Source organism: Hyla sarda, chromosome 7, assembly GCF_029499605.1.
Source record: "Hyla sarda isolate aHylSar1 chromosome 7, aHylSar1.hap1, whole genome shotgun sequence".
NCBI classification, from domain to species: Eukaryota; Metazoa; Chordata; class Amphibia; order Anura; family Hylidae; genus Hyla; species Hyla sarda.
Genome location: NC_079195.1, coordinates 171719212 through 171731979, shown reverse-complemented (window position 1 = coordinate 171731979; position 12768 = coordinate 171719212). Strand labels below are relative to the sequence as shown.

The following is a 12768-nucleotide window of genomic DNA, read 5'->3' as shown; positions in this document are numbered from 1 at the left end:
ATTCAAAGACCCCTTAAGGGGCTATACCATGAAATCTTCTATGCCATAGCATAGCATTGATAAGTGTTATCAGTGCACTGCTGCTCCAGCTTGCATGGCAGGCTCGAAGCAATAGATCACCGATCGGACATCGAGGAGCCAGGTAAGTGCCCTCTCACTGTCCTCTCAGCTGATCGGGACATCGCGATTTCGTCGCGATAGTCCCGATCAGCTCCGCTGAGCTGCTGGGATTCTTTCACTTTCATTTTAGACGCCACAATCAACCTTGATCATGGCGTCTAAAGGGTTAATGTCGGGCACCGGTCTGATCGGTGATGCCTGGCATTAACCCTGGGACATGGCTGCTGATAGCAGTCGGGACCCACCAGGTTTAAAGCGTTCTCTGCTCGTTAGAATGCTTGAAACCCCGGTAGGGACACTCAGGACATACAGGTACGGCCTTATTCCTTAAGGACTCGGGAACGGGGGCATACCTGTACGCCCTGCATACTTAAGTGGTTAAGCTTCCAATTCTTGAGAGGGTTGCTATAAGAATCTGCCCAGAATTCCCACAAGGAAATTTCATAGTGTGAATGGCCCTTAAAGGAGCATTGCAGCAAAAAATAACTTATCCCCTATCTAAAGGATAGGGTATAGATAAGTTATAGATTGAGCGGGGTCAGAGCGCTGGGACCCCCGGCAATCTCCTGAACACGGCCCCGGCAGTCACCCGGAAGCGACCGTTCTGACCCCCACAGGAAGCCGTGGCCGACACACCCCCTCCATGTATCTCTATGGGATACATGGAGGGGGCATGTCGACCGGCGCTCTGTGCGGGGGTCGGCACACCCCCTTTCAGCAGACTGCCGGGCCCAGTTAGGAGATTGCGGGGGGTCCCAGAGCTCGGATCTCCTGCGATCTATGACTAATTTGGATAGGGGATAAGTTATTTTTCACCACAGAACTCCTTTAAAGTAGCAGACATATGACATTTTTACCCATAAGAAAGCGGAGCAGCTTATAAACGTTTTTCACATCACATTTTAAAGCACAACTGTCACCAAGAATATGCTTGTGAAGCTGCACACACTGCGGACTAGGGCTTCAAAAGCATATTCTAGGCATACCTTTAGTGGTACCTTAGGCTGCTTTATTCTTACAGAATCAAGTTTTATAATCCCCTCGGGAGTCATGCTGACAATCTTTCTGCCTACGTTGCACAGTTGAATGACAGGCAGGGCGTGAGGGCAGCAAAGCCCTGTTTGTCAATCAACTATGTGACGTAGGCAGAAAGAGGCAGTGAGGCCCGAAGCTGTGTGGACCCAGGCTCCACCTCCCCGACTGTCAGCCTGACTTCCCAAGGGGACTATAAAGCTTGATTTTGTAAGTATAAAGAAGCCTATCATACCACTAAAGGTATGCCTAGAATATGCTTGTGAAGACCTAATGCACAGTGTGTGCAGCTTCACAAGCAAATTCTTGGTGACAGTTGTGCTTTAAGTGTTATGTCAGACTATGGCCCACATTTATCATTGCAGTGCAAGTGAAGCACTTTTATTTTGTGTGCTGATAATGTGTAGGAGCACCAAATTTATTAAAAGGTAAAAGAGCTTCGATAAATTTTGTGCAGTGCCACATTTTCTGAAATTCCTGTCTAAACATACACCAAAAAGCTACACCATGTCTGGGCTGGTGTAGTTTTAGATCATTTTCAGTGGCTTTGAGCCTTTTTTTGCTCCTTTTTACAAAAAGGGGCAATGATAAATCCCTTCCATATCAGGTGCATTGCCAAAATCAGTGGATTGCAACTCAAAATCAGTGGACTGCAACTCAAAATCAGCAGAAATGTGTAAACAAAAAGGGGCAAAAAACCCTGCTTGCGCCTTTTTTGCCCCTTTTTTTTAGACACAATAAACTGTCTAAAGACAATGATAAATGTGGGCCAATATCTTTTTGACAGGATTCCAGCAGGTCCTTAGATTCGACATGGCTAAAAGTAGTGTAATTGTGGCGGGTTCTTTTCCCAAATGTATACACTGTATGAGCAGAACCCAACAACACAGTCAAACTCAAAGGTTTTTGAGTCCCGTACATGTATATGTTGGAGAAATGGGCATTCGGCCCACTGAAATCTATGGTTCTGTCAACAACCTGTCAATTAGGTGCAGCCTCATGTAGTGCTTAACTCCTTAAAGGGGTTCTCCGGTGCTTACACATCTTATCCTCTATCCAAAGGATAGGGGATAAGATGCCTGATCGTGAGAGTCCCGCCGCTGGGGACCCCCAGGATCTTGCACGCGGCACCCCGTTTGTAATCAGTCCTCAGAGCGTGTTCGCTCCGGGTCTGATTACCGACGACCACAAGGCCGGCGGCGTGTGATGTCACGCCTCCGCCCCTCAATGCACGCCTACAGGAGGGGGCGTGACAGCTAGTAAAATAAAACAACACTTATATGAATTGGGTATCATTTTAATTGTATAGACCTACAAAATAAAATATAAATATTTTGAAAATTAAGCATCCAAAAGTTGCACTTTTTTTTTTTTTTTGATTTTGCCCCACAATTAATTTTCATTTTATTTCACCATAGTTTTTGTAGTGAAATGAGTGACATCATGAGTACAATAGGTGGCACGAAAAACAAGCTTTTATATGGTTCTCTAGGTGGAAAATCGTTATGCGTTAGCGTTATGACTAAAAGGAAAGTAAGTAAAAACGAAAGCTCAAAAAAAGAAGAAAAACACCTTATGTCCTTAATGATGCAGGACGTATATTTACAGCCGTGACCCGCGGCTAATACCGGACATCACCGATTGCGTTGATGCCCGGTATTAGCCCTTCAGACGCGGCGATCAAAGTTGACCACCGTGTCTGAAGTTAAACCGAAAGCATCCCAGTAGCTCAGTCGGGCTTTTCAGGACCGCCGCGGTGTCCCGACAAGCTTGCAGAACACCAGGAGGATCGCCGAAGGACTGCTCCGTGCCTAAGATCCAGGCAGGAGCAGTCAAGCGGGGATAACACTGATCAATGCCATGTTAAAGGGGTACTCTGGTGGAAAACTTTTTATTATTTTTTTTTTAATCAACTGGTGCCAGAAAGTTAAACATATTTGTAAATTACTTCTATTAAAAAATCTTAATCCTTCCAGTAGTTATTAGCTGCTGAATACTACAGAGGAAATTATTTTCTTTTTGGAACACAGAGCTCTCTGCTGACATCACAAGCACAGTGCTCTGTCCATTTTAAGAACTGTCCAGAGTGAGAGAACATCTCCATAGCAAACATATGCTGCTCTGGACAGTTCCTAAAATGGACAGAGATGTCAGCAGAGAGCACTGTGTTCCAAAAAGAAAAGAATTTTGTCTGTAGTATTCAGAAGCTAATAACTACTGGAAGGATTAAAGGGGTACTCCGGTGCTTAAACATCTTATCCCTTATCCAAAGGATAGGGGATAAGATGCCTGACCGCGGGAGTCCCTCCGCTGGGGACCCCGGTGATCTTGCACGCGGCACCCCGTTTGTAATCAGTCCCCGGAGAGTGTTCGCTCCGGGTCTGATTACGGGCGATCACAGGGCGGGCAGAGTGTGACGTCACGCCTGCGCCCCCGTGTGACATCACGCTCCGCCCCTCAATGCAAGCCTATGGGAGGGGGAGTGATAGCTGTCATGCCCCCTCCCATAGGCTTGCATTGAGGGGCGGAGCATGACATTACACGGGGGCGCAGGTGTGACATCACACGCCGCCCGCCCTGTGATCGCCCGTAATCAGACCCAGAGCGAACACGCTCCAGGGACTGATTACAAACGGGGTGCTGCGTGCAAGATCACGGTGGTCCCCAGCGGCGGGACTCCCGCGGTCAGGCATCTTATCCCCTATCCTTTGGATAGGGGATAAGATGTCTAAGCACCGGAGTACCCCTTTAAGATTTTTTAATAGAAGTAATTTACAAATCTGAACAAAAAAGAAAGCACGTACGTGCACTCACCACTCTGCGGAGACAGTTCGGTGTAAGAGTCCGGCTCACGGGGAGCTGGATCACAGCATCAGCGCAGGTGTTCTTCCGAAAGAAGCACGCATTCACGTGTGAAACTGCCGGCATAGCCTCTGAGCGCCGCAATACCTGCGCTGATGCTGTGATCCAGCTCCCCATGAGCCGGACTCTTACACCGAACTGTCTCCGCAGAGCGGTGAGTGCACGTACGTGCTTTCTTTTTTGTTCACATTGATACTTCATATCTTCGTATGTGCACCCCGCACTATACTGCACCTAATGTGGGGAACTGTACTCCACATAATGTGGGGAACTTTACTGCCAACCTAATGTGGGGAACTATACTGCCAACCTAATGTGGGGAACTATACTGCCAACCTAATGTGGGGAATTATACTGCACCTAATATGGGGGAACTATACTGCCCACCTAATGTGGGGAACTATACTGCCAACCTAATGTGGGGAACTATACTGCCAACCTAATGTGGGGAACTATACTGCCAACCTACTTTTATTACGGGACTCTATAGCAACAGGGACTGTTCCTCTGGACTGGCGCATAGCAAATGTGGTACCAATATTTAAAAAGGGAACAAAAAGGTGACCCCAGAGTTTAAAGGGGTTATCCAGGAAAAAACTTTTTTTTATTTATCAACTGGCTCCAGAAAGTTAAACAGATTTGTAAATTACTTCTATTAAAAAATCTTTATCCTTTCAGTACTTATGAGCTGCAGAAGTTGAGTTGTTCTTTTCTGTCTAAGTGCTCTCTGATGACACGTGTCTCAGGAACTGCCCAGTTTAGAAGCAAATCCCCATAGCAAACCTCTTCTACTCTGTGCAGTTCCTGAGACAAGTAGAGGTGTCAGCAGAGAGCACTGTTGCCAGACAGAAAACAACAACTCAACTTCAGCAGTTGATAATTATTGAAAGGATTAAGATTTATAGAATTAAATTTCAAATCTGTTTAACTTTCTGGATCCAGTTGATATATAAAAAAAAGTTTTTCCTGTTGTATGTAAATTGTTTGAGGGTTTTCTAAGAGATGCTATTTTGGAGTATCTTGATACAAATAAATGTATGACTCCATATCAGCATGGCTTTATGAGGGATCGGTCCTGTCAAACTAACCTGATAAGCTTTTATGAGGAGGTGAGCTCCAGACTGGACCAGGGGGAATCGCTGGATGTCATAGATCTGGATTTTTCCAAAGCATTTGATACAATGCCACATAAAAGGTTGGTGCATAAAATGAGAAGGATCGGGCTGGGGGACAATGTGTGTAAGTAATAGGAAACAGAGGGTGGTTATTAATGGTACTTATTCTGATTGGGTGACTCTTACTAATGGGGTACCCCAGGGGTCCGTCTTGGGTCATGTTCTGTTTAATATATTTATTAATGACCTTGTTGAGGGGTTGAATAGTAAAGTAACAATCTTTGCAGATGATACTAAACTCTGTAAAGCGGTAAACACAATAGAGGACAGTGCACTGTTACAACTGGATCTGGATAGGTTGGAGGTTTGGGCTGGGAAGTGGCAAATGAGGTTCAACACTGATAAATGTAAGGTAATGCACATGGGGAAGAAAAATCCGGGCTTGGATTATGTATTAAATGGGAGAACACTTGGCACGACTGACATAGAAAAAGACTTAGGGGTCTTAGTTAACAGTAAATTTAGCTGTAGTGACCAGTGTCAGGCAGCTGCTGCCAAGGCTAATAAAATCATGGGGTCCATCAATAGGGGCATAGATGTTCTTGACAAGGAAAAAATTCTACCACTGTACAAATCACTAGTCAGACCACACATGGAATATTGTGTACAGTACTGGGCACCAGTGTACAAGAAAGATATAGTGGAGCTGGAGAGCATTCAAAGACTGGCAACCAGAGTAATTTGGGGAATGGGAGGACTACAGTACCCAGAAAGATTATCAGAATTAGGGTTATTTAGTTTAGAAAAAAGAAGGCTTAGGGGCGACCTAATAACTATGTATCACGGGGCCATACAGAGATCTCTCCCATGATCTATTTATACCCAGGACTGTATCTATTACAAGGGGGCATCCTCTACGTTTAGAGGAAAGAAGGTTTCTACACCAGCACAGACAGGGGTTCTTTACTGTAAGAGCAGTGAGACTGTGGAATTCTCTGCCTGAGGAGGTGGTCATGGTGAACTCTGGAAAAGAGCTCAAAACGGGTCTGGATGCATTTTTGGAGAGTGATAACATCGCTGGTTATGTATACTAGATTTAAAGGGACAGAACGTTGATCCAGGGATTTATTCTGACTGCCATATTTCAAGTCGGGAAGGAATTTTTACCTCTAATATGAGGGGTTTTGGCCTTCCTCTGGATCAACTCAATAGGGACTCAGTACTTTTTTCAACCTCATGAACTATGTTACCTAATGTGGGGAACTATAGTACCAACCTAATGTGGGGGAACTATACTGCCACCTAATGTGGGGGAACTATACTGCCACCTAATGTGGGGGAACTATACTGCCACCTAATGTGGGGGAACAATACTGCCACCTAATGTGGGGGAACTAGACTACCACCTAATGTGGGGGAACTAGACTACCACCTAATGTGGGGGAACTAGACTGCCACCTAATGTGGGGGAAACTAGACTGTCCCCTAATGTGGGGGAAACTAGACTGCCACCTAATGTGGGGAACTATACTGCACCTAATATGGGGGAACTATACTGTCAACCTAATGTGGGGAACTATACTGCCAACCTAATGTGGGGGAACTATACTGCCACCTAATGTGGGGGAACTATACTGCCACCTAATGTGGGGGAACTATACTGCCACCTAATGTGGGGGAACAATACTGCCACCTAATGTGGGGGAACTATACTACCACCTAATGTGGGGGAACTAGACTACCACCTAATGTGGGGGAAACTAGACTGTCCCCTAATGTGGGGGAACTATACTGCCAACCTAATGTGGGGAACTATACTGCCACCTAATGTGGGGAACTATACTGTCAACCTAATGCGGGGAACTATACTGCCAACCTAATGCGGGGAACTATACTGCCAACCTAATGTGGGGAACTATACTGCCAATCTAATGTGGGGATCTATACTGCCACCTAATGTGGGGGAACAATACTGCCACCTAATGTGGGGGAACTAGACTACCACCTAATGTGGGGGAACTAGACTACCACCTAATGTGGGGGAACTAGACTGCCACCTAATGTGGGGGAAACTAGACTGTCCCCTAATGTGGGGGAAACTAGACTGCCACCTAATGTGGGGAACTATACTGCACCTAATATGGGGGAACTATACTGTCAACCTAATGTGGGGAACTATACTGCCAACCTAATGTGGGGGAACTATACTGCCACCTAATGTGGGGGAACTATACTGCCACCTAATGTGGGGGAACTATACTGCCACCTAATGTGGGGGAACAATACTGCCACCTAATGTGGGGGAACTATACTACCACCTAATGTGGGGGAACTAGACTGTCCCCTAATGTGGGGGAAACTAGACTGTCCCCTAATGTGGGGGAACTATACTGCCAACCTAATGTGGGGAACTATACTGCCACCTAATGTGGGGAACTATACTGCCAACCTAATGTGGGGAACTATACTGTCAACCTAATGCGGGGAACTATACTGCCAACCTAATGCGGGGAACTATACTGCCAACCTAATGTGGGGAACTATACTGCCAATCTAATGTGGGGGGATCTATACTGCCACCTAATGTGGGGGAACTAGACTGCCACCTAATGTGGGGGAACTAGACTGCCACCTAATGTGGGGGAACTAGACTGCCACCTAATGTGGGGGAAACTATACTGTCAACCTAATGTGGGGGAAACCATACTGTCAACCTAATGTGGGGGAAACTATACTGTCAACCTAATGTGGAGGAAACTACAGTAACCCCCCGACCTACGATGGCCCCGACATATGATAAAATCGACATACGATGGCCTCTCAGAGGCCATCGCATGTCGATGCCAGCATCGACATACAATGCTTTTATATGTCGGGGCTATCGCATTAACTGCTATCCGACAGCGCAAAATGCTTAAGCTGCTGTCAGATAGCAGTTTAAGCATCCCTGGCAGGTTCACTTACCTATCCCCGCAGCTCCGGGTCCACTTCGCGATCCTCCGGTGTCTTGCGCATCTTCTCCAGGGTCCGGGCCTCGCTTTCCGGCGTTGTTATTACGTCACTACGCACGCCGCGCCGGCGCAGCAGCGTAATAACGTCATCGGAAAGCAAGGCCGGACCCTGCAGAAGATGCGCAAGACACCGGAGGATCGCGAAGAAGACACCGGAGCAGTGGGACAGCATCGGGAGCCCCTGGAACAGCAGCGGGAGCGGTGAGGACCTGGTGCGGAGCGGACAGGTAAGTACAGCTTCCTATACTTTACATTGCACGGATCCCTCAACATACGATGGATTCGACAAACGATGGGTCGTTTGGAACGAATTACCATCGTATGTTGAGGGACCACTGTATATTGCACCTAATGTGGAGGAACTGTACTGCACACCTAATGTGGGGGAACTGTACTGCACACCTAATGTGGGGCAACTGTACTGCACACCAAATGTGGGGGAACTGTACTGCACACCTAATGTGGGGCAACTGTACTGCACACCTAATGTGGGGCAACTGTACTGCACACCTAATGTGGGGCAACTGTACTGCACACCTAATGTGGGGCAACTGTACTGCACACCTAATGTGGGGCAACTGTACTGCACACCTAATGTGGGGCAACTGTACTGCACACCTAATGTGGGGCAACTGTACTGCACACCTAATGTGGGGCAACTGTACTGCACACCTAATGTGGGGCAACTGTACTGCCCCTAATGTGGGGGAACTATACTGCCAACCTAATGTGGGGAACTATACTGCCAACCTAATGTGGGGAACTATACTGCCAACCTAATGTGGGGAACTATATTGCCAACCTAATGTGGGGAACTATACTGCCAACCTAATGTGGGGAACTATACTGCCAACCTAATGTGGGGAACTATACTGCCAACCTAATGTGGGGAACTATACTGCCAACCTAATGTGGGGAACTATACTGCCAACCTAATGTGGGGAACTAATACTGCCAACCTAATGTGGGGAACTATACTGCCAACCTAATGTGGGGAACTATACTGCCAACCTAATGTGGGGAACTATACTGCCAACCTAATGTGGGGAACTGTACTAAACCTAATGTGGGGAACCGTACTACACCTAATGTGGGGAACCGTGCTGCACCTAATGTGGGGAACCGTACTGCACCTAATGTGGGGAACTGTACTGCACCTAATGTGGGGAACCGTGCTGCACCTAATGTGGGGAACCGTACTGCACCTAATGTGGGGAACCGTACTGCACCTAATGTGGGGAACTGTACTGCACCTAATGTGGGGAACTGTACTGCACCTAATGTGGGGAACTGTACTGCACCTAATGTGGGGAACTGTACTGCACCTAATGTGGGGGAACTAGACTGCCACCTAATGTGAGGGAACTAGACTGCCACCTTATGTGAGGGAATTAGACTGCCACCTTATGTGGGGGAACTGTACTGTACCTAATGAGGGGGAACTATACTGCCACCTAATGTGGGGGAACTATACTGCCACCTAATGTGGGGGAACTATACTGCATCATAATGAAGTACTCCGTCTTCCAGGCAGCTTTAAAGGAAAACTCCAGAATATAAAAATTGTCCTCCATACTGCCGGCAGAAAAAAAAATAAAGATGTACTTACCTTCCTTCGCTCCCCGGGGGCCTCCGGTAACCGGCTCCGGTCTCTGCCACGATCCTCTTCCTGGTTGCCTGCGCTCAGCGCGACATACTGCACTTAGCCAATCACTGGCTGCAGTGAAGTCCCGACTCGGTCGGCGATAGGCTGAGCGACTGTGTGAGAACGCTTCAAGACACAAAATTCTTCACTACACCGGCACCTGCTACCGGGGCCGAAAACATCACACTGCTGCTCAGCCTATCGCCGGCCGAGTCGGACTTCACTGCAGCCAGTGATTGGCTGAGCGCAGTATGATTCACCGACCACCAGCAACCAGGAAGAGGATCGCGGCAGAGACTGGAGCCAGTTACCGGAGGCCCCAGGGGAGCGGAGGAAGGTAAGTACATCTTTATTTTTTTTTACAGCCGGCAGTATGGGGGACAATTTTTATATTCTGGAGTTCTCCTTTAATCTGGCCCTGCCTCCAGCTGTTGCAAAACTACAACTAGCAGCATGCCCGGACAGCCAAAGGGGAGTTGTAGTTTTGCAACAGCTGGAGGCACACTGGTTGGGAAATGCTGCCTCAGACAAAGTACTGCCAGTGTGTACACGAGCTAACTATTTAGTAGTGAACGAGGAAGAAGATGCAGGGAGCCGTGTGGACCCCGTTCTCACAGCAAAAACTTTTCTCTCAGTTCCAGCGCCAAAAACTTCAAACGTCTGAGGGAACGTGACGCCTCTTTTCAGGTGACCCAAACACCGCCCCTTCTGCTGACGTCACATCCTCTGCTCACCTGTGTGCCTGTCACCATCTCCTCTCCGTCCGCGGACATGGTCTCTGCTGGCTCCGGTATAGTGTAACACCTGGTTCCGGGATGTGCGCGCGTCCCACGCCTTGGCCGGGCAAATACACAAGACGGTCAGGTGACTGTGAGTGTGTGAGCGCCGCACTGCCGGGTCACGTGGTGTTTTTTTTTTTGTGAATTGGCCGTTCCTGCTAATAAGGATAGCCACGTGACTAGGGTACAACTTTCTTGTCAGAAATGTGTGAGCGTCACGTGGTGTGCAACTGTCATGGACTGTCATGTGATGGGTGAGAGTCTGCATCTACCAGTCAGCCTACGGCTTTAAAATGAAAGGGAAATCTAGTTGTTGATGATAAGATATACATAATGGGGGAGATTTATCAAAACCAGTGCAAAGAAAAAGTTGCCTAGTTACCCGTTTCAACCAATCAGATTGTTTCTTTCATTTTGCAGAGGCCTTGTTAAAAATGAAAGCAATCTTGTTGCTATGGGCAACTGGACAACTTTTCCTCTGCACAGATTTTGATAAATCATCCCCAATATGTATTTATATATATATATATATATATATATATTTTATTTAATTTTTTTTTTTTTTTTTTATACTTCTTAAGGGCCAAGTCCATTTTGGCCTTAAAGGAGAACTCCAGAATTCAAAAATAATCCTCCATACTGCTGGCAGTAAAAAAATAAATAGATGCATACCTTCCCTCCTCCGGTAACCCACTCCGGTCTCTGTCGCGATCCTGTTCCTGATTGCTGGTGGTCTGCAAGTCATACTGTACTCAGCCAAAGTCCCGACTCGGCCGGCGATAGGCTGAGCGGCTGTGTGAGAACGCTTCAAGACACAAAATTCTTCACTACACCTGCACCTGCTGCCGGGGCTGAAAACGTCACACTGCCCAGCCTATCGCCGGCCGAGCCGGGACTTCGCTGCGGCTGGTGATTGGCTGAGCGCAGTATGACTCACCGACCACCAGCAACCAGGAAGAGGATCGCGGCGGAGACCGGAGCGGGAGGAGCGAAGGAAGGTATGTATCTATTTTTTTACTGCTGGCAGTATGGAGGACAATTTTTGTATTCTGGAGTTCTCCTTTAAGGGCCGGGCGAATTTTCATTTTTTCCTCCTCCCCTTCTAAGAATCATAATTCTTTCAATTTTGCACCTACAGACCGATATAAGGGCTTGTTTTTTGCGTCGCCAATTGTACTTTGTAATTACATAAATCATTTTATTACAAAATCAACAGCGAAACAAAAAAAAATATTTGTGGGGTGAAATTTTGAAGAAAAAAACCCTGCCATTTTGTAACTTTAGTGGGCTTCCGTTTCTGTGCAGTGCACTTTTAAGTAAAAATGGCACATTATCTTCTGTAGGTCCATACGGTTGCAGGCATACCCAATTTATGTTTTTTTTTTTTTTTTTTAATTTTACTACTTTTAAAAAACATGCACCAAAATTAGTATGCTTAAAATTGTCTTTTCCTTACCCCTATAACTTTTTTATTTTTCCGTACACCGGGGTGTGTGAGGGCTAATTTTTGTGTGTCGTTATCTATAGTTTTTATCCATACCATATTTGTTTTGAAGGGACTTTTTGATCGCTTTTTATTATATTTTTTAAGGTACCGTATATCAAGTGACCCAAAATGTGCAGTTTTGGACTTTTTTTTTATGGACCCCATTGACTGCACGGTTTAACTAACCTTATGTTTTAATAGTTTGGCATACCACATATGATTATGTTTATTTTTGATTACATTATTTCATTAAAAAAATGGGAAAAGGGGGGTGATTCAAGGGGGTTAATTAACTTTTATTAACTTTTTTTTTATTTTATTTTTTACTGTTTTTACTTTTTAGTTTTAGTCTATAACATGACTAAAACATGCAATCTTGGCATTGCATAAGCTGTTAAGTGCTAAGCTTTTGGCTCAGCATTGATCAGTGCTATCGGTGCTCTCCTACTCTAGCCTGCAGAACCTGGCCAGTGCTTCAGAGCACCGATCGGACAGTGAGGAGGCAGGTAAGAGCCCTCCCGCCATCCACTCAGCTGATCAGGACCTGCGATTTTGCCGCAGATGACCCGATCAGCTCAACTGAGCTAACCGGCATCTAGCTGACCCAAACTTAGATGCTGCAATCAACTTTTATTGCGGCATCTAAAGGGTTAATGCCGAACATCTGGGGGGGGGGGGGCAAAGAGTAATGAGGACTAATTTTTCGGAACACAAGTTG

The 12768-nt window shown here is 46.4% G+C and overlaps 1 protein-coding gene across 12 annotated transcripts in view; it reads right to left on the bottom strand.

Moving 5' to 3' along the window:
* The window catches only part of LOC130282731 (leucine-rich melanocyte differentiation-associated protein-like), a 545347-nt gene extending 534512 nt beyond the window's left edge, over positions 1-10835 (bottom strand). For 6 of the 12 annotated variants that reach the window (XR_008846502.1, XR_008846501.1, XR_008846506.1 and 3 more), the window contains exon 1: positions 10520-10826. Coding sequence is in view for 5 of the 12 variants with exons in the window: in XM_056531304.1 (XP_056387279.1) it covers positions 10520-10558 (39 nt within the window). In the remaining 7 variants the exon portion in view is untranslated. Of the gene's footprint in view, positions 1-10519 lie in introns of all 12 variants that reach the window. The other 6 variants (XM_056531309.1, XM_056531307.1, XM_056531306.1 and 3 more) reach the window with 4 other exon arrangements.
* Positions 10836-12768: the final 1933 nt, after the last annotated feature.